The sequence below is a fragment of the Vitis vinifera genome, chromosome 5 (assembly GCF_030704535.1).
Source record: "Vitis vinifera cultivar Pinot Noir 40024 chromosome 5, ASM3070453v1".
NCBI classification, from domain to species: Eukaryota; Viridiplantae; Streptophyta; class Magnoliopsida; order Vitales; family Vitaceae; genus Vitis; species Vitis vinifera.
The window spans coordinates 604,083-628,074 of NC_081809.1; the positions used below are offsets into that span (position 1 = coordinate 604,083).

At 36.3% G+C, this 23,992-nt stretch overlaps 7 protein-coding genes across 19 annotated transcripts in view; 1 reads left to right on the forward strand and 6 right to left on the reverse strand.

The window, feature by feature from the left end:
* Nucleotides 1-9,840, forward strand: part of LOC100251740 (uncharacterized) — a 28,480-nt gene extending 18,640 nt beyond the window's left edge. For 6 of the 13 annotated variants that reach the window (XM_010651250.3, XM_010651256.3, XM_059736696.1 and 3 more), the window contains exons 11-13: nucleotides 1,799-1,910; nucleotides 3,156-3,230; nucleotides 3,316-3,978. In XM_010651250.3, the coding sequence (XP_010649552.1) occupies nucleotides 1,799-1,910; nucleotides 3,156-3,230; nucleotides 3,316-3,459 (331 nt within the window). In that variant the 3' untranslated portion in view covers nucleotides 3,460-3,978. Of the gene's footprint in view, nucleotides 1-1,798; nucleotides 1,911-3,155; nucleotides 3,231-3,315; nucleotides 3,979-4,036; nucleotides 4,395-4,893; nucleotides 5,458-8,036; nucleotides 8,517-9,289 lie in introns of those variants that run through there. The other 7 variants (XM_010651253.3, XM_059736698.1, XR_009465612.1 and 4 more) reach the window with 6 other exon arrangements.
* Nucleotides 5,863-7,683, reverse strand: LOC100263762 (heavy metal-associated isoprenylated plant protein 35). Its single transcript, XM_002273657.5, has 3 exons — nucleotides 7,271-7,683; nucleotides 7,049-7,133; nucleotides 5,863-6,943 (listed from the first exon to the last, which is right to left on the reverse strand). The coding sequence occupies exons 1-3, from the start codon at nucleotides 7,286-7,288 to the stop codon at nucleotides 6,168-6,170; spliced, it is 879 nt and encodes a 292-aa protein (XP_002273693.2). The 5' UTR covers nucleotides 7,289-7,683; the 3' UTR covers nucleotides 5,863-6,167.
* Nucleotides 9,841-11,337: 1,497 nt separating the features above from the next.
* On the reverse strand, nucleotides 11,338-13,567 carry PR10.8 (pathogenesis-related protein 10.8). Its single transcript, XM_002273779.5, has 2 exons — nucleotides 12,288-13,567; nucleotides 11,338-11,856 (listed from the first exon to the last, which is right to left on the reverse strand). Exons 1-2 carry the CDS (start codon nucleotides 12,469-12,471, stop codon nucleotides 11,561-11,563), a joined length of 480 nt encoding a protein of 159 aa, XP_002273815.2. The 5' UTR covers nucleotides 12,472-13,567; the 3' UTR covers nucleotides 11,338-11,560.
* Nucleotides 13,568-13,990: 423 nt separating this feature from the next.
* PR10.9 (pathogenesis-related protein 10.9) lies at nucleotides 13,991-14,989 on the reverse strand. Its single transcript, XM_002271324.4, has 2 exons — nucleotides 14,558-14,989; nucleotides 13,991-14,445 (listed from the first exon to the last, which is right to left on the reverse strand). The coding sequence occupies exons 1-2, from the start codon at nucleotides 14,739-14,741 to the stop codon at nucleotides 14,144-14,146; spliced, it is 486 nt and encodes a 161-aa protein (XP_002271360.1). The 5' UTR covers nucleotides 14,742-14,989; the 3' UTR covers nucleotides 13,991-14,143.
* Nucleotides 14,990-17,313: 2,324 nt separating this feature from the next.
* On the reverse strand, nucleotides 17,314-18,140 carry PR10.7 (pathogenesis-related protein 10.7). The gene is made up of 2 exons (XM_002273754.5): nucleotides 17,857-18,140; nucleotides 17,314-17,753 (listed from the first exon to the last, which is right to left on the reverse strand). The coding sequence occupies exons 1-2, from the start codon at nucleotides 18,038-18,040 to the stop codon at nucleotides 17,461-17,463; spliced, it is 477 nt and encodes a 158-aa protein (XP_002273790.2). The 5' UTR covers nucleotides 18,041-18,140; the 3' UTR covers nucleotides 17,314-17,460.
* Nucleotides 18,141-20,559: 2,419 nt separating this feature from the next.
* PR10.6 (pathogenesis-related protein 10.6) lies at nucleotides 20,560-21,505 on the reverse strand. The gene is made up of 2 exons (XM_002273916.5): nucleotides 21,209-21,505; nucleotides 20,560-21,041 (listed from the first exon to the last, which is right to left on the reverse strand). The coding sequence occupies exons 1-2, from the start codon at nucleotides 21,390-21,392 to the stop codon at nucleotides 20,746-20,748; spliced, it is 480 nt and encodes a 159-aa protein (XP_002273952.1). The 5' UTR covers nucleotides 21,393-21,505; the 3' UTR covers nucleotides 20,560-20,745.
* A 1,440-nt stretch (nucleotides 21,506-22,945) lies between these two features.
* On the reverse strand, nucleotides 22,946-23,884 carry PR10.5 (pathogenesis-related protein 10.5). The gene is made up of 2 exons (XM_002273946.5): nucleotides 23,565-23,884; nucleotides 22,946-23,428 (listed from the first exon to the last, which is right to left on the reverse strand). The coding sequence occupies exons 1-2, from the start codon at nucleotides 23,746-23,748 to the stop codon at nucleotides 23,133-23,135; spliced, it is 480 nt and encodes a 159-aa protein (XP_002273982.1). The 5' UTR covers nucleotides 23,749-23,884; the 3' UTR covers nucleotides 22,946-23,132.
* Between the last annotated feature and the right edge of the window lie 108 nt (nucleotides 23,885-23,992).

A 23,992-nucleotide genomic window follows, 5' to 3' on the forward strand; every position in this document is an offset into this window, starting at 1 on the left:
TCAGACATGGATTTGGTTCCTTCATCCACTGCTATAAATCCTCCGCACCCATCTCCAATACTTTTAAACACCTCAAGACACTAGAAATGGAGTGGGAGCCCGACCACCCTAACCCATGTCTCTGCGGCAATGGGATTCTTTAAGGAACACCCCACCTCCGAATTCCATTTGTCCAGGATAAGCCAATTATCCTTAATGCTTCTTTTGCCTCTGGCCAAAACACGCTCAGCCTCTTGAGCCTGATCGAATTCGAACAACATAATACACCTGCCCAACGTGGCAATCGACAACTTCCCCTTAACCTCCCAAATCTGGCGGGTCCAATTCCTTACGAAATCCAACTCAGGTAGTGGAACTGAGATAGAACCCCACCTCCCTATTAGACAATGTTTCAGATGCTCTAGTCTACCACGCACCTCATTTTCCCCTACCTCTAACCACACTGACTCACCCGCCCTTCTCGGTGACGATTTAACAGCTTCTGCAAAAGACTTCATTTCCACCCCCTTTTCCTTCCACTGAACCTTCAGGACTCCCTTCGGCTTCATCGAAAACTCTGGCACATTGGAAATCTTTAATCCTTCTGTCAGTGTCACTCCAAGACCTCTCAACCTCATAGCCAAAGAGTTCCATCCACTGGCCTAACCCTTTCCTTCAGGGAAGATAATGCTGTATCTTTTTGCTTCCATATCTCGGACAGAGCATAGGATGAACCTCCCTGCCTTGTTCAACCGACGCTCCATTCTAAACTTTCTGTTACCCTCCAACCATTCAATAGCCCATCTTTGATCATCCACCTCTCTACAACAGGTTTCAACGCCTTCCAAAAGACAACGAAGACTAGCCTCCCCAAATCTAATCCAAGACTCAAAACCCCTACTTCTCTCCCATATGCATCCTTTCAAACTCCCACCTGACTCCTCAATCTCAATCTCAAACCACTTAGACTCCACCACAAACCGACTTCTTCCTCCCCTTAGCACCATCTTCTAAAAATAAAATATTAACTATCATTTACTCAAAATAAACCGTCAACTATCAACTGAATTTGATTGAGACCCATTTAATGAGCTTGCTACATATTTTAAATAAAATATAGAGATACCCTTAACTTGTGTGATTTCAATCCTTGTTTAGTCAATCCTCCATACCCAATTTGTGGTTCCAAAATCCACTCGGAGTACTTGATTGATAATTGTCTATGGTCTAGCTTTAGTTGAATAACAACTTTGGATTTTAACAAAAATAATGTAAAAATGGTTGTGGTGTGCAAGGGGATTCTGATCCATTCCCTTCTGATCATCACCATAAAATGCAAAAGATTGAATTACAACATGGGAAGATGTGACTGAGAGATGCAAGCACATGTAACTTATTTTATTTTATTTTTAAAGAAAGGTTGTGCATATTTGCTTGTGTTGAAAGAAAGTACAAATTTCTTATTTGGTCAAAGTTACTGTTTTTTTTTTGTCCTTTATTCTTTTTGTTTGACATAAAAATTTTCCATATATGTTTTTGGGCTGACCTCTTTAAAGCATTCAATTTTTACCTGTCATTAGTACAAAATATGAGGGAGATTGTACCCATGTCAGGGAGAAAAGAGTGGACCTTAGAATTGATATATGGGGGAGGTTCTTATTCTTCTTCTTCTTCCTCCTCTTTCTCTTCGTTTTTATTTTTCTAAACTTAAAAGTCAAATCAGCCAATTTTCACCAGTACTTTTAGATATATACGAGCCAGGTGGTGCCCAAGTCAGTGTTTGCTTTTACTGCCTCAGAGCTTTGGTTGTCTTCAACAGGTCATGCAGTGGAAACTATGTCCTCCCATGGATTTATACTATATTAGTGAATCATAGTCAACACATAGTATCTCAGGAACCAGTGACCCAGCTTCTTGATTCCTTGCACCAGGTAAAGTCTTGTTTTCTTCATTTCTCCTTCATGTATGTATTTTTATATATGAACTTGCTTTTGTTGTTAGTATTAGAAATTTTTAATTCTGTGAGTCCTTCCCCTTTGTGGTTTGTAGACTGTATGAAAAGATGATGGGGAAAATTTACTTAGTTTCTATGTATAAATTGATAATGTTCGACTGTTTTTGCGTAAATGAAGAGGCTTATAGGGTATCAAAAAGGTGAAGGAGTGGCCTTTACTTGAAAATCATGACTATCTGCCAACAATTCTGAATACTATTGAATGTGAATCTATATCAGGGAACCAGTCAATTAGTGTAGTTACTTTATAGGCAATGCCATTCAAGTTTATCAATTTTAATATTACATGGTTACAATCTATAGTAGTACTATTGATGTAAATAGAATCTGTATAGTGTATTATTCATTAGTCCATTTATCTGCATTGATGTTATATATTAATGTTTATATTAATAAAGAAATTAAATCATTTTCCGAATCAGGAAAATTCATGTTATTCTAAAGTTTGATTATTATTTTTTGGGCAAAAAGTGAAAAAAAGAAGCTGTGCATGGGTTTTATTTTTATTTTTATATGACAACTGATATATTATTGGGCTTGTTCAACGTCTAACCATACCTTGGTATTGACAGTAGGGTTGTTGGTTGGGTTAGGCTGAGATCAGCTGGAGATGCAAAACAGAGCCAAAGCTTTTCCCTAGAGTGTTCCCAGCCCTTAAGCTCCTGCCATAGTGGTCCTGTGATGTATGATTAGAACTTCAGTTGGGTTTTGGTTTGACTTGAAATAACAGCTCACTGAAATAGTGAAATATATAATTTCTGTAATTCAATATAGGTTTCATCAAAATCTAGACTTCAACAGGAGAACCTTTCCTTACAGCTAGACATCTACTTAGAGATCAAAGTCTTGATTTTGGGAACTTGAAGTCCTAAAGTTGGGGTCTGTATTCATGATCCTGACCTCTGCTCCTTCTCAGTTTTGTGGGCTGGGAAATAAATATTTGACCATTTTAGTTCTTTCAACTCAAATGATATCCACAGCTGACCTTCTAGGGTCTTTGTGATATGCATAATATTTGTAGGTTCTCTAGTTTGCACATAGTTTTCATGCTCTGCTGTTCCTATTGGTTTGTTCCCCAAAATGTTGTTGCACTTTATTCATACTTTTCTAGGGTCATAATTCATAGTGTGGAGGACTTGAATGATGTTTTTTCCCCTCTCAGAGCACAAAATCTAGAGGGACGGCTGTTCAATCTTTATTACAGCTATCAGGTGGTTTGCAGCTTGTAATGGCACAGGTTAGTAACTTCACATCCTCACCTTAGTTCAGTATATGTTGTATGATTTTTTTTGGCATTTGACTTTATTTCTTTCTTTTAACAGATTGATAAGGCTTCCCAAAACATAAGTCAAATACAACATGGTCACCAGGTGGATGAAAGTGAAGATGAAGAAGAAGAAGTTGAGGATGTTCTTTATGGAGAAGAAGATGATGAATCCCAGATAAGCAGTGATAATGATGACTAACTGTATCTTACTGCAGAAGGTATTAATTCTTTGTCAAGTCAATATCCCTTTGCCTTTTTTATTACTAGGCATGGGCTTTTGAGTCATTAGTACTTGAAAAATACTTGATGGAGATTATCTGAAGCTGTACAATATTGTAAGGCCCTGTGTAGACAGGGGGAATGAGAGGATAGGAATGCTAGTTGGAATTGGGAATCAAGGAATTGGAATGGGTGACTGCTGTTCCATTACTTCCATACTTGGATGCAGACGGAGTCAGGTGGAATCAGAATCATTAATGGAAATTGCTGAAATGTATGGAGCTTGGCAGAATTTTTGTCAGATATGCAGTTACCTGCCAAGTCATTAAAAAAACATGGCACCCGACTACCTTTTCTGACAGTTTAAGATTTAGCAAGCTGTAGAATTCTTTTGGCTTTAGAGTTTTTTCTGTTGTAAAAAGAAATATTCATGCATTTGAGGTACATTCAGATTTTGAATTAGTTTGAGTTAAAGAATAGAAGTTTTCTTCTTTTATTACTTTCCTTGAGATCTCTCCTATGTTGCTTCTGCTTTACATCACTTCTTTATTAAACAGGCTTCAAGATGAGGCTTGAGCTTGGTCTGGATTCAAGGTAATGAGGCTATTACCAAGCTGGGCCAACATGAATGATGAGTAGCTCAGTTCATTTGCAACCCTATTTGTGAGGGACTTCAATAATGTGGTCATTGTCTTATCTTTATTTATATCATTTCATTAGTTATCATAACCATCTGGTGGTCGACAACTTTGTTCTCTGCTATGCTTTGTGCTCCATAATTTGAAGGAATGACCAACCTCAATTAACAAAAGCCTGAAAGCAGAATTTTGATGTAGTTCATTTTATCCACCATCAATGAAGATAGTGAAAGTATTTTAATTTTCATAAATAATAGAGAATGTGCATTAGTGAGAATATTTTATTTGATGTTGGTAGGTGACAACGAGGCATGGAAGGCTCATCTTTCATATGTCCATTCATTGGGTTTATTGTTAGTGTAGTGACTGAGCATGACCCTTGATGGTAGTTTACACAACACAACTCTTTTATACTTGAAAACATCAATCATAAGATAAAGGCCTCTTATTTGGTAGGCATGAATACATGGTGGTGGAAAGGAATCATATTCAGCTCCAGATTTGTGCAGTAGTTAGAGCCAAGTTTCTTACGGTTTAATGTAAGCTAGGCCTGTCTGATATTAAAAATAAAATATAAGAATAATGGCATTCAGCCATTGTGTGTAGTTTGAAGGGCATGCTTATGTTTGATATAAACTTGGATATTAATTCTCATAGTTCATTTTCTATTTTGCTTCTTGCTTCTCTCTTCCGATTTCGTTTGGGCAAATCTTAACAAATCTAATCACTGGAAAGAAACACTTGAAGACTTCTTTCTTCTGTTGCATGTTTTTCAGAAAATTGAGCTGTTAGGATTGATGTTCCCTTTTTGCTGGTTGCACTTGGAGGTGGAGCCTGATGAAATGAACCTCTGTATGTAGGGCAAAAACAACATCTACCTGCTTCTTCTAGGAGAAATATTGAACTTTCTTCTTTCTCAAATATGCTTCAATTTATGTTGTGAAGCTAAAAATTCAAGCATGATCCTTTTTTGCTGTTAGGTTCCATTGTCACAAAGCGGCTGGGTTCAAATAATAAAAAAGCATCAGTTCTTATGATTCAGGCTGTTACTGAGATGCTGCCAAACTGGATTTTGGTTTGCTCTAGTTATAAGCACCAGGGTCTAGATGATCTATGGTGGTCAGCTTATAGGGATGGGTTTGGCATCAAGTACAGGAGATGGCTGAGCTTTAGACCTCTAATAATTCCCATGGTCGTAATTAACTACAACCTTAAAAAGAAATGTACTATAGTTTCAGGGATCTGTTGTAGTTGTCAATCTTGATTGTGACTATACAAAATAGCTTGAAATTCTTTTGGGGTTTGAATCCCCTTTAACCACTTTCTTTGGTGATCCTTAATTTTACTTCTTTGCATGACTTCAAATATAGTGCAGGTTGGACAATTAGAGAACTAATCATGGTAAAATTATGCTATTATGATGCTTCTTTTAACATTCTAGGACATTGTATCGTTTAACCAAGCAGGAAATTCTGATCCATTGTTTGTCATCATGCATATATATCACACAGCTTGTAGAGTTGAACATCCTGTTATCTTTTGAATTTTAGATGATAGATTATGAATGTCATTGCAGATCTAATCAGCTGAGAAGAAAAAGAAAAGAAAATTTGTACTATCAATGGACTATGGAAAAAGGCAGTTCACATAACTTTATGACAAGCAAAAATTGTTGATCTTTGTTTCGTCTTTCAAGGGCAGATGCTTTTATGAGATAATCTAAACTAAAGAGAAGGATGGATGTCTTTTTGAAAAATGGAAGGATGTGGATTAGGCTTGTAGAATATATGCTTTACAGGATTCTTACATAAGAAATGAATACCCGGCAGTATGTATTGGCCCTATCAGAAGTGGAATGCAGGATCGATTCTTCCTCCACTTACAAGCTCAGAATCTCATTCCTCTCGCAATATCTTCACGTGCTTATTAGGAAACATCACGGCCACAAATTACTTTTATTTCATTAATTATTCTCCAATGACTTTCTAGCTAAGACTCTCTTGGAGGCAAAAGAAAGAGCTCCGTTTTCAAACTGACTTCTCTACCCTGTCTAGACTATTCTACACGCATTTGGATTTTCATCGCTAAACATTGAAGTGATGTTTCCATTGCTGTTATTCACGTTGCGATAATCCTCACTATAGCGGTCCATCCTACTGTAATGTGCGTGCCGTGGTGGCGACCGGATGTACTCGTATTCAGTGATGTAAGGTGGTGGCTTGTATGTGTTGTACCTATGAGTCACATAGACAGGTGGGGGTGGCTCATGATGGAGTCCTTGGACATTGGTGTACATTGTCGGGGGTGGCTCGTGATGGACTCCTTGGACATTGGTGTAGACGGTTGGGGGTGGCTCTTGTTGCAATCCTTGGACATTGGAGTAGTTGTTCCAGTGCCCTCCATACCGGTGACCATACCCATATCTGTAGCCATACTCAGGTGGGTGGTGGTATATTACGTGAACCTCTTCCACATCTTTAGGTCGTGCTGGGTTACCTGCATTAACATCTGCAGCTGCAGGTGCTGGTGTTGCCTCTGGCGGAGGATTTTCAGGTGGTGGTGGGTCTTTTGGTGGCTCCGCTGGTGGGGCAGCCTCGGCTTGTGGAGCTTCTGCAGGGGGAGGGTTTGCAGCTTCTGCTGGGGGTGGGCCGCCGCCTTCAGGTGCTTGTTCCGGTGGCTTTGTGGCTGGGTCTGTCGGTTCTGTATGACTACAGATGGTGGCAATCTTTCTCGTCTTCTTAATGGCTTTCATTATTTTTTCAGGATCCGCCCACCCAATTATTGTCAATTTTTGTTGGGGGAAGTCAATATAGAGATCATATATACCTGTTGGAGAACTCAAAAATTAGGTCACCTACACCAAAACATAGGAGTAAAGGGACAAAATAGAAAGACCACTATTGAGGTACCCATTAGCAATAAATCACTCACCATTGATGCCGTATAGGGCTTTCTTGATCTTCTGTACGCACCCATTACAGTCCATCCGGACCTGTATCTCAGTGACCCGAGGCTTCTGCATTTTTTTTAACAAGAAAACTGACAGGTTAGGAAAATGTCTTGCAAGATATCTGCAAAGAAGAACGCTAGAACTACGATGTAGGCACTAGTTGTTCTGTATCAATATGTTCCTACTGTGGATTTGGCACATACCTCCAGTTCTGGGATCATGAGTTAGGGAAAGGCAGGAAAATGAAGAAAAAACAAAGGGTTGTGTTTTCTATGGAATGGAGAGGGTGGAGAGTGAATGAAGAATCAATAGGTGGCATTTATTTGTATATGAGGAGGGAATATTTGAAGGGCAAAAGGCCTGGGACATGCAAGGAATCTTTTTTTGCTTTTCCCTCAGAGAGTGAATTTTGCCCTTGCTTGGCTTTCAGAAGTCACTTTCAAATCTTAAAGAGAGGGAGGAGGGTATGGCTTCGAGAAAGAGGGCGGTGTTTTGTATGGACCTTTGAATGTTGAGCCAAAGGGAATTTGCTTTAAGATGGATGGCCATCTATAATTGAGGGACGTTTGCGCAGTTTGGATATCCAAAGCCCGGCCAAGAAAGAAATAAAAGAATTAAAGTGAGAGCAGATGATGGATAGATCATTCATATATATGTCAAAAAAAAATCTAAAGTAGCTTTTTCAATGAAGGATATCCACTCTTGAGGAATCCTTTTGTTACAAGAAACACCTTATAGTGTCAAAATTGTAGTTTATTTTTCTTATACTGAGTTGCATCCCACAAACCTTTCTTTCAGCTTTGCCATAAAAGGTTGACGGAGACCAGATTCTCCCACTGACATTGGGTGGTGCTTGAACTTTTTGTTAGTCTTACTGATGAGTTGGGTGTTGATTAGATTGTGATTTAGACATCTACCCAAGTTTTGTTATGGTTTGATTAGTTTGGTTTGCTATTGGCCTCTTTGCAGGAAGTGGTCCTATGACTCGGATTCAGCTCTTCTTTACTCTGCTTCGGATTGAATCACTAAGCACAATTACATGGAATCAGGTTGCATAATTCACAAGTAACGAATCTTCATTTTTAGCCCAGTTTTTGCTGGACTATGTGCTCAATTGTTTAACCTTTATTAGGTTGGGTTCTGATGTTATTGGCTCAACGAGTCAAGATTCCATCCTGAGATCCAGAGAGGTTCCATCTCTGCCCGTCTTAAAAATTTCTAAATATAGTGTCCATCTCCTAAGTAAGACTAGACTGTTTTCAGACTAAACTTTTTGTTACGGTGTGGTCCTAGTTGGCTTGGTTCTTGTTCTTGATGCTATTGTGAACAGTGGACGGTGTTTGGCATGCTTTCTCTAGTAGGCAAGGAAGCCAGTAGCCTTATATGTTTGGCAAATTTTGAGATTTAGGCTTGTGGGATTCAAGAAAAATTAACGGCAATTTTGTAGAAAAAAACCATGATGCTTTATTTTGAGGTGGTATTCACCTTATAGCTTTGAATGATCTTTATGAAAAGCCATGATGTCACCACTGAGGGTGTGAACATGAGGACTCTCTGGAACTTTAGTTTTGATGTTTCACTCTTTTTGAAAATTTAATAGGATTTGCTTGAAAACAGTTCTTAAAAAAAATAATTTTTGAAAACAATTTTTACTTATTTTAAAAAATAAAATTCCATATAAAAATATAAATATGAAAAACAGTTTATCCAGGTTTTTCTCTATAAAGGCATTGTATATTCTTGTATAAAGAGAATGTTTTTTTAAATATTTTTTATATTTTTAATTTTTCTCTAAAAATTCTACAAGGAATAAATGAAAGCACAATAACATTATAGAACAAATTCTTGAAAAACATGATTTTGTTTTTTTTTTTTTTTTTTTGTTTTTTCAAAATGTGCTTATTGAAGTTGGAAAATTGATATGAATGAGGTCATTTTGATTTTCTTCATTTGGTACCGCCCCTCTGGTTGGCCCACAAGAGAAAGGGGGGTGATGTAGATGGGAACATACCCAAATATGCCTCTACGAAATTTAGCCATCTATCAATTCAATGGGTTGACTTCAGTGTGTAGATAAACATAGATTTACACTACATGAACTTTTTTTTTCTATGATTGAAGCAGGCAATTTATAGTGCCTACAGCTACTGTGCTTTATGGAAAGTGAAACCTACTCTTGTTTTCAAGTGTAGGACATTGACTCGCTGCCTTGTATTTTCCAGGTCGTCTTCTTGGGGGAATATACGGTCTGGCTATGCATTCCCCAAATTATCTGTCGCACTTGGTTATGGTGGTAAAAGGCAGCCGACTGCAAAAAAGTGAAAAGGAAAGAACGCTCATCCCAATTCTCTCCCAATCATTGTTGCTGATGCCCATTGCGGATATATCACATTGCTGCATGGCAGGCCAGTCCATATTCATTACCTATTCGCTCAACGAAGGGCCTCTTCTGCAGGATTCTTAAAGAGGGAAGATGGGTTCGTTAAATCTGGAATCCTGGATGAAGACCAACAATACTCATGCTTTCTGATGGAGTGGACAAATGGGTGGAGCTCTTATGGAATTGTAGCATTGTGATTTGGATTTGAAGGGTCTCATTGGGCCTCATTTTTCAGTTCTGTTGAGGCTCGGGCATTAGTAATCCCATCAGCAAATTAGTTGCTGTGGGTGAGAGTGCGGCTAGTACTCTTTTATGGTACTTCAACATCACATCAGTCATGACCATTTCGAGTGTGGCTATTCCACTATATTGCACGTATAACAATCTTGAAGGAGTACCTCCATAATCTTTTCCTTGGAAATCCTAAACCTTAAACTCAAATCTTTTATATAAGCCATACCTATGACTAGGCACCGAAAGCAAACTAGCCATTACCAACATCTCACTATACCATTTTATAAGATTTAATATCATATTCATCCTCATGCCTTGAGTATCATGAGTCATCGTTTTATAACATTAGTCTCCTGATTTTTATCTTCTTCAGGCTTATAGCCAAAATTTATATACACCTATTGATATTAGTGTACTCTTAACAATTGTTTGAGTTCATTTTTTTTAGCCCCGTATTGGTTCGGCGTTTGAACCATCATTTCCCATAGAGCAACATTTTTGCACATGTAACAAGTTCTTCCTAAAGGGCATTTATTTTCTAACTGAATTTGTAGTCTCCTTTGATGGTAGTGAAGTGTATAAAACTCTTCTAATCATTAGAGAGCGTTAGGATATATGTGAATTATATTAAAGCTCTTCTTCTTCCACAAGCTAGGAAAGTAATGGTTTTCATAAAAAGGTTTATAAGAAGAGATTTCAAAATGAATTTTCTTTAATATATCAAATGAATTTCTCTTATTTTTTGAAAGGTTTTTATCGAAAGATGTTACATCCATATGTTGACAACTGTAATAGATATATAAAAGAAGTGATTGTATTGTAGTGTGTACTTAGAAAATGAGGATTCTTTCAACATTGAAAGAGAAAAAAAGTAGATAAGAGAATAATTCTTTTTTCCTAACTAATTTTGCTTTTATAAAATATTCATTGTTCTATATAATTTTTTCATATAAAACCATCCCGAAGTTGAATCCACTATCATCCATTTTATTCATCTCTAATCTAAATCCAAACAAACCTCTTTAAACGTTAAATCAAACCATATGCTTGAATTTCAATCTAGACACTATAAAAACAAAGGAGACAATCATTAATAAGATTTTTAATACCAATTTGTTGGACTTGATATTAAAGACAAATAATAGTATGCTTTTGACACCACTCTACGAGTAAAAGCTTGAATTCTTTTACTTCATAGATCACGTTGAAAAGTATGAAAATCATAGTTGAGACTTGATAGTAATATCTAACCCTTGTTTTACCTTTGCTACTTTTAGGCTTCAAGAAGTTCTCCAAATAAGGCTTCAAATAGAAATTTCATAGGTATATCTAAACATTGTTTTGCCTTTACTACTTTTAGGTTTCGAAAAGCACCCCTAAGGCTTAAGATAGAGATTCATATTTTCATTTTGATCCCAAACCTCTCCAATAGCATACCAATTGCAATTTTTTCATCACATGAATTAAGATGCTTTTATGTTCTCTAGAATTTCACCTAACATCACCAAACTCATAATAACATATCCCCCTTAATTTTCAAACTAATCATTTCATTAACATGCAATATTTAATGAACTAATTATTGAATATTTTTCAATCATCATGCAACTACGAAAAGATTACCCTCAACTTATATGGGTGTTGCCATTCCAACAATTCAAATAGAAAAATTCGTATTTCTTAGTTTTTCCATTTGTCAATAACATTACAATAGGGAAATTTAGAGGCAATTTTGGCCAAGGAAAAAAAGAAAAAAATTAAGGGTACATGTAATGAAGAATACAAAACACCAGTATAAAGTATATAATAGAGAAAACATTGGACAACAGAGAAGTGACAATCAAATATGTGTGAATATGTATATAGAGGAAGATAGAAACTAAGCATAGACATGGGGATTCTCCAATAGATAGGCTTCCACAACTTTGTATATCCCCATAGCTCTAGCCTTACCAGCTTTTATCTCTTCTTCCTTAATCTCAAACTTTCCCTTGGTGTGATACTCGCTTGCCATCTTACAAATGCTACCTCCATCTGCTGCCTCAAACTTCACCTCATGAGCAATTGATTCAAGCTCCTCACCCAATACATCTCCCTCAATCATACGATACTTGCACACAAAATTCTCTTTGTCCAATTCTTCGATTTGGTGCTTCACGTATTTGAGATTGCTAGCTGCATGACAAGCCAAAAGAAACATATTTCAGGCTCTTGCTGTAATATTTCACATGGGATAGGGAAAAAAGTTTCTATTGCAATACATGTATGAGTTGCTTTTAATTATTTAAAAGCATTTTAAATTTGTGTGGGCTCATAAATAATACCTATACACGGTTGAGAGTGGATTGTTATAAATTGTTTCAAAGTAATTCTCAATCCCTATGGAAGTTTTAAAAGCCATGTGGGTTTATTGGACTTAGAGCGAATAATACCTACACATGGGGTTGAGACGAGGTTGTTACAAATAGTATTAGAGCTTGTTTAGCCTCGCAAAGAGTGTATGCCTATTTGGGGAAAAAGTTCCTAATGTTATGTATATACAAACTGCTTTTAACTATTGAGCTTAAAACATATAATATCTATTCTTTTGATTTAAGATTACTGACCTTCGGTGAAGTTCACTTGTTCAATGGTTCCAGCTCCTCCATCTCCTTGGACAACATCGATGCTTCTTATGGTCTGGGGCAAGAGCTTTGGGATCAGGTTGTTGGAGTCTAGGATCAGGGCCTTGAAGATGCGAGAGGGGGCAATTGGGCATGTGAATTCTTGTGTGAAACTGGTGACACCCATGTTTTGGGAGAATATGAAAGCAATGGTCTTTGAAAATTGTGGGGATCTTCACCAGTTTGCAGTACTTATAGATTGGGTTTTAGGTGGTATGTGTTTGGCATGAATTCACAAAAGAGGAATTAATTGGAGATTCAACCTTCTGCCTCTCCGAGTTTTGACTAAACACGCACTTATGCATATGCCACATGGGCGGCTTGACCTGAGGAACCAAGGTACCCACCCCATGTCTGCGATGGCAAGAGCCACCTTTACATGGTCCCAGTATGGGCAAAAGTTCTAGTCAGATGTATACGCATATCCTTTCAATAGAATTGTAGATTTCTTTCTTGATATCAGGTTTAGATCAAGTGTGGAATCACAAAAGCATATCTTATGCTTCTGGGTGGGTTTGAACTACCTCAACAAGGAGGAACTTTCAGAATTGGCTGGGGTCGTGTGACCCAGATGAAGTTTGGGTCCAGCCAAAGGAGAGAAAGCAAAAAGGGTTTAGACCTTTCAGACAAGAACTTTGAACAAGATAGATTTTGGATAAGTTAGGTTGGGTGGCAGCTGAGGTTGAGTCAAAAATGGCCAATTTGATAATTAGAACTACCACAAAAATTGGCCTATAAGTTGTTTTATCATTCTTCCTTTTCCCCTACAGAATCCAAGACCCTTCACACCAAACCAATCTATACTTCAATTTTATTTCTAAGAGATCATAATCTTGCTCTGAAAGCAATGATGGGTGTTACCTGCTTTACTTTACCCAAAAAGTTCATGACTCTGGCTGCTCCTGCTAAAGATGTTCAAGCCTTTGGTACATGGTGAATGATGGAAAATCAAGATGGAATCCCAACAAAAGAAATCAACGCAGGAGATGAGATCCATCACCATGAAGAACATCGAACTAATTTCCACTGTGACCAAACAAACCCCTTATATCATTCTTCTTCTTTTCCCCATTAGAGGAGTCAATTCTCTCATCGTCACCACTGTGATAAAACCCTTGTTTTTATTTTGTGGTTTAATGAACCAGAGGGAGATCATAGTACCATATCATAGAAGGGTGCCTTGAGGTTCAATTGACTTGGAAAGAATCCTACTCTCTCTGTACCACAATCAAACCATTAAAGAGGAAACAGACAAAAACCTGAGAGAGATTCAGTTGATTGAGACCATAGATCAACATAACATGGGAACTCAATATCAACCTGGATAATGTGCATTTATATATGTTTAGATATGAAGATTGATCACATCAATGGCAGTTTTACTTATCTATCAGCTCTTTATCTTTCTTTCTGGAAATTTTATTATTCATCTCCCATTTGATTTCTCCGATCAATTCTCATATTTGGCATTGATAGGATGCTTATGGATTGAACTCCAATGAAAAAGTTCATAACAAGCAAAAAGATCATTAGATAAAAATGAAAACACTGCTAGATCTGCTGCTAAGACTTTTCTGCCTGCCATGAATTTGTCATTTGCAGAGCCACAAAACCAGAGCCCAGAGACAACATAACCCATAACTTGGCAAAATTCACATACTGATTGTATTTTGCATTTTTCAAGACAAGAACCAAAAAAAGAAAAAAAAAGAAAAAAGAAAAAAAGAAAAAAAAAAAAGGTAGCTAAACATATTAGGAAAAAAAACATACAATTCTCAAAATAATCAGAGAGGTTTTTTTCAAGTATAGGCGCGAGGGTGTGCCATGAGATAGGCTTCCAACACTTCATACATCCCAATTGCTCTGTCCTTGCCATGCTCTATGTCCTCTTCTCTGATCTCTACATCCCCTTTTGTTTTGTAGACGCTTGTCAGATTACAAACACACCCCCCAAAACCATATGGCTCGAACTTCACATCATAAGTAATATATTCAATCTTGTCCATTATCAGGGCATCAGTCTCAAACATAGTGTATGTGCATGTGAGTTTCTCTTTGTCTAGTGCATCGATCCGATGCTTCATGTATGTTAAAGGACTAGCTGCATATTCCATCACAATCAAACATGTTTGTTAGCTATGTTATCACTGAATTATCTAATTCAAAGGCACTGAGTATATGCTGGAAAATTAGTATCTAGTACTTTTGCTGACCTTCAGTGAAGTTGATCTGTTTGATGCTCCCAACTTCTCCTTCCCCTTCAAGAAATTCAATGCTCTTAATGGATGAAAACATGAGCTTGGGGCAGAGGTTGTGGGAGTCTAGGATCAAGGCCTTGAACATCCTGCCTGGAGTGACATGAGTCGCGTACTTTTGACTGAGTCTTGTGACACCCATGTTCTTTTACAGAGTTGATTGAGAGGAATGGTATGGAGAGGATTGGGAGAAGGAGATGGAAGAGTTGTAGCTCAATGGGTGGGGATAGATTTCTTTTGAGAGGTGAAGATGAAGACTCTTATGTGTTTTTTTTACTAGTTAGCAACTTGAGATTAGGGTGGCTTGGGTTAAATATTGCTAATCCATGATTCAAAGTTCGATGCCGTTGCAATATTATAATGTTGGCCTCATCTTTTTCATTTCTGACCTGTTCAACATGCCAAGGAGAAATCTCCATATAAAAGTCATCTCAGTGATCTATGGAGACATGAAACTTTCATACTTTAAGGGAATAAAAAAAAAAAGAAAAAGGAAATAAGGAGAAGAATGTGCAGAAAGGAAAATAACAAATATCTTCAACCAACTCCGTTGGTCTCAAACAAAACTTTATACATTATGTTTTGTTTGAAAAATGTTTGAAAATTTGACTTTTAGGACTAACTTTATTAGAAAAAGGGAAAAATAGAGGGATAATTCTTTTTCCCCAAAAACAATTTGTGGGCCTTCATTGCTTTAGAAGAACCTCCTACAATGGGTGCGTTGCCAATGCATATGACTTGTGGTGGTCCGACTTTGAAAAGTAGCAATAATTATTAGAAAGGAAAATTATTGTTGGGCATGAATTACCTTGAAACATCACGTAATAGGTGCAATATTGCCATGGCATATGACCTGTGGTCGTTGTTTGGGTTTGGGCAGGGGTAACATGAGATAACCAGGCCCAGACCTATCCTTCCAAGCTTTCAAAAATAAGGCCTAACCCACTTTGTGGGGCATATGTCCTTTCAAAAGAAAACAAGCCCATTTGAATAGGCATCATAGAGTTGTAAGAGCTTGTAAACCTGGGAGTTGGGACCATGTAATTATCCCTTAGAAGAATTTTATTTATTAGAAGTGGAGAAAAATCAAAATGAAGTGATTATTATTTTTTTTTGTGGGCCATGCGGGGATTTCTAGAATGAATAGTTGTGGTTTAAGGGGTCAATAGTAAGCAACAGTGGGTGGTAAAATTGATCTTAAAATGATATTTCCATATCTTAAGAGAATGAATGTGACATTTGTTGACATTCAAGATACATTAATCTAGACTTGTGTTCTTTGTTTTATTTTATTAGATAGGAGATTTGAATGGTTGCTAATATGTCACAACAAGTTTGAAAATTTGGAGATACTAAATAGGATTTGAGCCAAGAAGACCGGCATAGAGATAGACTCAAGTCTCACAGATTTTATGGATAATTTTCTTTGCTTCTAGGCAGTCTATGCCACAAGCCTTCCTGAAGAAGTTTTGCTTTATCTTCCTTGTGATTTTCTTCCATTCCTTTTATCCTCCCTTTTGTGATAACTGTAATTTGAAGAATACCTAGAAAATCAATTTCATTCAGGACAGCAATGAGAGAGCCTAAAGAAACATTAAAGAACAGGTCATGTCCATTTTTTAGGCTGAAAATATAACTAATAGATGAACCCAGAGACAAGCTGAACTTTTTTACAGTAATAGAATTAATGGATTTCCTTTGTAATCATTATGAAGCATAGATTCCTCAAGTCCCATGTTATCTTCTAGTATTATGGACTTGCTTAGCACCATAATCCATAAATTACAATGAAGCATCCTGTTCTTGAGAAAATAGGCAAAATAGGGAAGTTCACACTGTAGGGCTCACATAGCTCACAGGCTTGAATGGTCTATGTATTCCCTGGAATATTAATGGAAAAGGATGTGGACCCTTGTGATTAATACAATTGGGATGTGTTTGGTGTTGCAATTAAACAGGCATGTGAATCCACAATTTATCAGTTCATGGCCCTGAGGAAACAGTTGGGAATAGTGGCCCGAATTATGTCAAAAGTCACCATCATCAAATCAGTGCACAGATTTTGTCTTTTCTAGTTGATTTCTTTTCTCAAAAAAAGAAAAAAAGTTTCACTAGATTAGTAGAAAACATGGCCATAGTTTGGAGTATGTTTCCTACGGGACAGAGTATCTGGTGGCCATCACAGGCTTAATGTTTTTGGTGAGGTAACCAGTTCTCTAGCTGGTAATGGCTTCCGTTAAGACATAATAGCAGTCCTCTAATCAATTGAATCAATCCTGCTCTATGAGGTCTGGATTTTCAGGAATGTGACGTGTTCTTCTGGATTGATTCATGTTGTAAAATAGATACAGCACAGATCTACATATATATGAAGGGATTAATTCCATCTGGTCATTAGTATTATGAGGACTCAGGAAGTGTATGATAATCTCAGCCAAGTGGTGGAATAGAGAAAATGCTCAAGTTTTCTATACTACTTTAGAAGCTAAAGGGCTTGACAATTCATCACTATCCTAATTATGTCTTGGAACAGTAAGGCAAAGTTAGATTCACGAGTCATACTTTAGATTCTTCTCTGATATGTTAAAGCTGTGAAAGAAAGGTACACATTCTTAGCAGTTTTAATTAAATTCGAACTTTCTAATTAAAACTTTCTAGAGTTCAGTCCAACAAGAAAGAATAGTAGATCAAAATTATCAATATGGAGCAAATCAAATTTGAATATCAGGTTGATAGAGCTTTTATTTATCAGGCCAGAGTGGCAGATTTGGTGGAAGGAAAACAAAAAGGCAGCAAGCAACAAGTGATTAAGTGGAGGAGAAGCAATACAGGTTCGAAACTCTCAACAGGATGCATTAGGCTCAGGCATCAGGATTAGCTAAGAGGTAGGCTTCCACAGCCTTGAAGACAGCTGCTGCCTTTTCTTTGCCATCCTTGATTTCCTCTTCTTTGATCTCCACACCGGGTTTGGAATGATACACGCTCACATTCTTGCTCTTGCATCCCCCATCAGGACTGGCCTCAAATGAAATCTCGTAACTTATATATTCAATCTTGTCCATCAAAGCATCACCTTCAATCAAAGTATACTTGTAGATCATCTTCTCTTTGTCTAGTTCATCAATCCTATGCTTCACATATTTGAATTGGCTACCTGCATAGAGAGCAAAAATTCAAACATCTTTGGTTAGTACAATTTTATATATGTGAGTAAATTAAGACCATATGCTAGTGAAAATTTATGTAAAGTAGCTAGCCTTCAGCAAAGTTCAGCTGCTTGATGGTTCCAGGGCCTCCATTTCCTTCCACTGTTTCGATACTTTTAATGGCCTGAGGGACGATCTTGGGCAAAAGGGAGTCAGCCTCAAGGATCAGGGCCTTGAAGAGTCGTGGTGCAGGGACAGGACTAGTGAGCTCATCAGTGTAAGTGACAACACCCATGTTCTCCTTATGGTCTTGGAAGTGATCAGAGGGAGAACCAAGGAGGTGGATCAATTGAAATTGGAAAACTTTGGAGTGAGTGAGATGGTGAAGACTACTAGAGGTGGTATTTGTAGATTGAGAAATGGATGCGTAAATGCTCTGCATTAATTACCATGAAATACCTTATAGAAAGCCATCATTTTTAGGTGCATATCAGTATGGTGGATCAGTTCTAAGGACCTATGTCTCAGTTACTGCAAGTCATGACTGGGAATTTAGGTACAGTTTGTCCTTTGACTGATAAAGCACAAAAAATTGAACTACCAAAATATTTTTATCTGATCTTTGAATTGAAACTGAGCCAGAAAATGCAAATGATTTCCATTGTTTTTACTTGCCAGAGAAAGCATAGTATCCTGAGAATGGTTTAGAAAGAAGAATACAAGACATTTAGTTCCAAATATGCTCAGAATATTCTCAACCTTACCTGTAGATTAAATTTCATGGGATATTTAAGGGTGCCTTAATTCGAAGAGAACCAACAAAAGTATATTAATCTAAGTCGTAATTAAGTTAAAAGTAAGAATATCAGAAGGCAAGAGACACCAACAAAAATGCCAGAAGATGATGCATAGTGTGACATATTCAAGAGGCTTACACCTCTATCTTCAATGTCACTTTTGTAGCTGATTTTAATTGAGGTCGTTGGAGATCTATACTGCTTCCAACCAACAAATTAAATAATGGAAGATTGGTCTTCTATGTGTACCACCAAAAAAAAAAAAAAAAAAAAAAAAAAAAAAAAAAAGGAAAGAAAGAAAAATAATGCTATGGGGGTCATCATCATAATGATCAATGTATTAAGATAAATTGTTCTTTGTTACTAGCTTCTTGTGGAATGGCTGCATCTCAATTCAATTTTTTTAGGAAGATTACAAACAAAGGAACTGCTCTCGTAAATAGCCGAAGTATGTGGTAGAATTTAATTTTCTAACAAGGTCCATGCCCTTCTGTTGCCTTAAATCTTTCATTTTCTACTTCCACCTTCACTCCTGCGGATGTCTCTTTGAGATCTGGAGATTCAGTCAAGGAGATATTTTCGAAGCTAGTCATTTGGGGTGGCCACCCATTTCACCCAACAGAAATATTCTCCAAACTGGGATAGACACAAACTGACCCAACACCAATGGGCGCATCTTCATTTCTGGGTGTATATATATATATATATGATAGGGCCTATTGCATTTAAGGTCTAGCTAAGAAGGACAGATCGAAGATATTTACCCATGCCCAGTTTGTAACACAAAGTCTTCACCTTATATTAACAAGGATAGAAGCCCACAAGGGGGCCTTCAATATATGTTATTGCATTCTAATTATTATAGATCTAGTATATTAAATATGTAAGTCCTTATCAAAGGATAAGCTCCATCTGAAACACAAAGTCAACAGTTAATGTATGTGGTGTATATTCAAAACTGCCAGCAGAGATTTTTGGCAATGTCAGAGACCTCTCCGTGCTTCTTAAAATTTACAAGTGATAATGATATACTTAAAACACATATCTCCAAAATCAAGATAACCCTCCAGATTTATAGGTTTAGGAATCTCTTTTCTTAGTGGATGTGAGATATTACAGTTAGTCAAAAACACGTTGATTTTCATACCAAGTTGGGGAACAGGTTGTTACAAAATAGTGTCAGAACTAATCCTTAAATCTAAGGTAAATATAATGACTGATCTTTACAATTCCATGGGACATGATGTAAAGGTCCTATCTGTATTAAGGTGATTATGATAATCTACATTGGTTAAGGAGAAGACATTCCATCATTATATATCGTTTTAAAATTATGGGAACCTTATTTCAAAATAGGTAATACCTATATAAAAGGGAGTGACCATTACAACTTCAATCATCAATAAATCCTTCAACCAGTCTTTGATATCCTTCCCAATCGCATGACAAGTTCACTCTTTTCATATTTCTATTGTTTAAAGTGGAATAATTACATTCTATGTTTTTAATAATTATTGAATTTATTTGATGATTTTTATATGTTCAAGTAACTTGTATTATGCAGTAAAAGATATTAGTGAAACTAATGAAGGATCCACCTTTCAAGTTGTTCACACTTCATATCAAGAGACCTTCAAAGAAGTGTAGTCGCTTGTGCTTTTCTTCACTGGTTGACTCTGGATGAGTAAATTCTCCCTCGGTTCTTTCCTCTATATTACAAAGCAAGACTGCCAAAAATTCTATCCACCCTTTTGGCTGTTCAGATTTATATTTTAATTTGGAACTAGTTGCAGAAAAAGTCCAATAGACTAAGCAAATACATAATTTTAATTAATCACATAATCAATTAATTAAGAATAAATTTTAATATATATATATATATATAGATATTTTCCTTATTGGGTTTGAAGCCAAATTCAAGTATGAATAAATATTTTGGTCATCTTCCTGAATCATGCCCAGTTACTGGTTTAATGAAAAGTTGATCTTCATTGTATTTATTAGATCCATACAACAACCAATGCTCTTCATTCCAATCAAATATTACAAGCCAAGTTCAATAATCACACACCCACAAAACTCTTATTACCAAGCCGGAGGGTTTTAGCCACAAGGTAGGATTTATATCAAAGCCAAGCCTTTTAACTGATGTATATGAAGGAATGACACAAATTAAAGATAATCTCAATACGGTCAATTTTACTTAATAGGCATCAGGATTGGCCAAGAGATAGGCTTCAATGGCCTTGAACATGCCCATAGCCTTCTCTTTGCCAGCCTTGATTTGATCTTCTGTGATCTGGATGTCGCCTTTGGTATGGTACTTGCTGATGTTCTTGCAGATGGATCCTCCATCAGGAGAGGCCACCAGCTTCACCTCATAATAGATTGACTCAAGGTTGTCCATCAAAGCATCTCCTTCAATTATGGTGTAACAGTATGTGAAATTCTCTTTGTCCAATGAATCGATCCAGTGCTTCACGTAGTTGAATTGGCTGCCTGCAGCATACCAACGAGTTAAGGAAAAAAAAAAAGCACTGCTTACCCTATTTGCTAACATATATAACAAATCATATAAATAAGTACTTCTATTGTTTTTAAAAGCATAAACATAAAAATACAAAAAAAAAAAAGGTACTAATAAAATAGTAGTAACGCATGCTAACCTTCACCGAAATTAATCTTCTTGATCGTTCCTGGCCCTCCATCTCCTTCAATTATTTCGACGCACTTAATGGCTTGTGGAAGGACCTTAGGGATGAGGTTATCAACATCAAGGACAAAAGCCTTGAACATCTTGGCCGGAGGGATTGAAGAGGTGACCTCCATTTCATAAGTGATAGCACCCATGATGCTAGAGTGTCTGAATTAATGAACAAAGGAGGAGGACGAGGATTGATTGGTACGTAAAGAGTGGGTTTGGGGTGAAGAGAAGTGAGAAGTAGGGGGTGGTATTTATAGATTGAGTTCAAGCTTCACATGTTTGATGTAGGGGGTGGTATATCCTTTTTTTCTCAGCAGATGCCTTAAAGAAAACTCCAATGAGTCCATTATTATTCTCAATAAAAAACCTTAATTTTGTTTTATTTTTGAGTGGGACCAGGTTTTACAAATTGGGTCGGGTATAGACTCTTGACCCTGATATTCAAAGCACCAGCCAAAGGGAATAGAGATTGAGTGATCTTAAAGATGACACAGGAAGTGTAAATGGAAAACAAAAAATTGGATCAAAGTTAAGAGTGAGAAAAATTACGGAACCAGTGACAAAACTATGGATCTTTCTCAATTTTGAATGAAATAGTGAGGACTTGACTTAGAACAAGGGGCAAAAACCATGAATCTTTGAGTTTAAATCTACTTGTAAGGGAGAAGTTTTTGACTCAGTAAACAATAACATATCAGTGGAAAGTGACCTTTTATATTTAACTTTTTTTACTAATTATGGTGACCTTAGTGGTGAAGGAAGAGGATGTTAAGAATTTTTTCTAAGCTACTTATTTCAATCATTAGCGTCAAGATTAATAATTAAATAATTTTTTTATTATTTGATGTCTTTGTTATGTTCAAATTAGGTGTTTGATAAAATTTCAAAATTACTTTTAAACTAAAAATATTTTAAACCTTTTTTTTTATTATATTTAAATATAATTAATTCTCTATAAATACATTTTAATAAAAATATTGGACCTCTTATATCATTTGAGGACATTTTTAAAATTTTATTTGTTTTTTCATTGTCTCATAAACCTTTAATTTTATGAGAGCAATTGAGTTTTTATTAATTGGAATTAAAATAATTTACTAAGTATTGCTCTTAATTAATTGGGGAAAGTTATCTTATTACTAGTTAAGTTCATAGGCGTAATAGTATATAAGAAATGAATCATTTTCTTCTCTATATTTAAGTTTCTAGAATCAAGCCTATATAAAAAAAAAATAACTTTTAAGTTTCTAAAATCAGAAACCATATGATATTAATCTTAGACCATAATAATGATAACATTTTCAAGAAAGTGAAAGTTATATGAAAAATCATAGGTTCTGTTAGTATCATAGAAAATTTGAGCATAACTTTACAAAAGAAAAAAAATAAAGGAAAAAAAATGAAAATACAAAGTTATTTTTCTCTTTTTTTTCTTCTCTCATAAAAAAACATATATATATATATATATATATATTTTAATAATTCTAGATATATCGGTTTTTTTGTGTACTTCTTATGATAAATAAAGAAAAATATGAAATTTGATTTTATCCCATTTTTTTTTTTTTTTGTTGATATTTTGAGTTTAGTGAGGAACTCCATCCTTGCAACTTGATCAGACAACTCGATCCCGGTATTCCCAACAAAATGCAACAAAATTGATTAAGGTTTCACAATCCAACAAAAACTATAATCAAACTTAATAAAACAAGATGATCATTTCTTTATATTTATTAAAATCATGCGTCTTTCCTTCTTTGGAGTTAAATATTACAAGTCCAAGGATTACACACAGGAAACTCTTTTTATTTCAAGCCGGACGTCGGAGAAATATATATGAAACCCAACCCACAACTTTAACTGATGATATGAGACAAAGGAGTTTCTTAATAGGCATCTGGATTTGCCAAGAGATAGGCTTCAACAGCCTTGAACAGGCCCAAAGCCTTCTCTTTGCCAGCCTTAATTTGGTCTTCTGTGATCTCAAAGTCACCTTTGGTATGGTACTTGCTAGTGCTCTTGCAGATGGATCCTCCACTGGGAGAAGCCACCAACTTGACCTCATAAGAAATTGATTCAAGGGTGCCCATCAAAGCATCTCCCTCAATCACACTGTAACTGTATGTGAAGTTCTCTTTGTCTATTCCATCAACCCTGTGCTTCACATAATTGAATTGGCTCCCTGCATATATATCAACAAGTTTGGTTAGTATTTTGAAGTGCCTTTGCTGCTTTTAAAAGCTAAAAACAGAATATTGAGGACAAAAAAATTTAGAATGTTAGTGATTCAATCTCTAGAAATTATAATTCAGATTAACCTTCTCCAAAAGTAATCTTCTTGATGGATCCAGGCCCTCCATCTCCTTCAATTATTTCAACGCACTTTATGGCTTGAGGAAGGACCTTGGGAATGAGGTTATCAGAGTCAAGGATAAAGGCCTTGAAAATCTTGGCTGGTGGGATTGAAGAAATGATCTCATGCTCATAACTGATAACACCCATGATGCTAGAGTTTGAGAGGGGATCAAAGGAGGAGCAAGAGGAGTGACTGGTTTGTTGGGATAGTTTTGGGGTGGGGGAGATGTGTGAACCAGGGATGATATTTATAGACTTGGGGGAAGATTACTATGTTTGAAAGTGCCCTCCAGTATTCCAAGTGTTGAGGCAATCCGTCATTTAAAAAACAGATGCTTCTCATAAAACTATAATGTAATCCATTATATATATTTTTTCTAATAAATAAATC

Coding starts and splice junctions, on each gene's coding strand:
- PR10.5 (XM_002273946.5), bottom strand. CDS start 23,748: ATGGGTGTTATCAGTTATGAGCATGAGATCATTTCTTCAATCCCACCA. Junction 23,429..23,564: donor GAAGATTACTTTTGGAGAAG/GTTAATCTGAAT, acceptor ATATATATGCAG/GGAGCCAATTCAATTATGTG.
- LOC100263762 (XM_002273657.5), bottom strand. Junction 6,944..7,048: donor AGCCCTATACGGCATCAATG/GTGAGTGATTTA, acceptor GTTCTCCAACAG/GTATATATGATCTCTATATT.
- PR10.7 (XM_002273754.5), bottom strand. CDS start 18,040: ATGGGTGTTGTCACTTACACTGATGAGCTCACTAGTCCTGTCCCTGCA. Junction 17,754..17,856: donor GCAGCTGAACTTTGCTGAAG/GCTAGCTACTTT, acceptor CTCTCTATGCAG/GTAGCCAATTCAAATATGTG.
- PR10.8 (XM_002273779.5), bottom strand. CDS start 12,471: ATGGGTGTCACCAGTTTCACACAAGAATTCACATGCCCAATTGCCCCC. Junction 11,857..12,287: donor ACAAGTGAACTTCACCGAAG/GTCAGTAATCTT, acceptor CTTGTCATGCAG/CTAGCAATCTCAAATACGTG.
- PR10.6 (XM_002273916.5), bottom strand. CDS start 21,392: ATGGGTGCTATCACTTATGAAATGGAGGTCACCTCTTCAATCCCTCCG. Junction 21,042..21,208: donor GAAGATTAATTTCGGTGAAG/GTTAGCATGCGT, acceptor GGTATGCTGCAG/GCAGCCAATTCAACTACGTG.
- PR10.9 (XM_002271324.4), bottom strand. CDS start 14,741: ATGGGTGTCACAAGACTCAGTCAAAAGTACGCGACTCATGTCACTCCA. Junction 14,446..14,557: donor ACAGATCAACTTCACTGAAG/GTCAGCAAAAGT, acceptor TGGAATATGCAG/CTAGTCCTTTAACATACATG.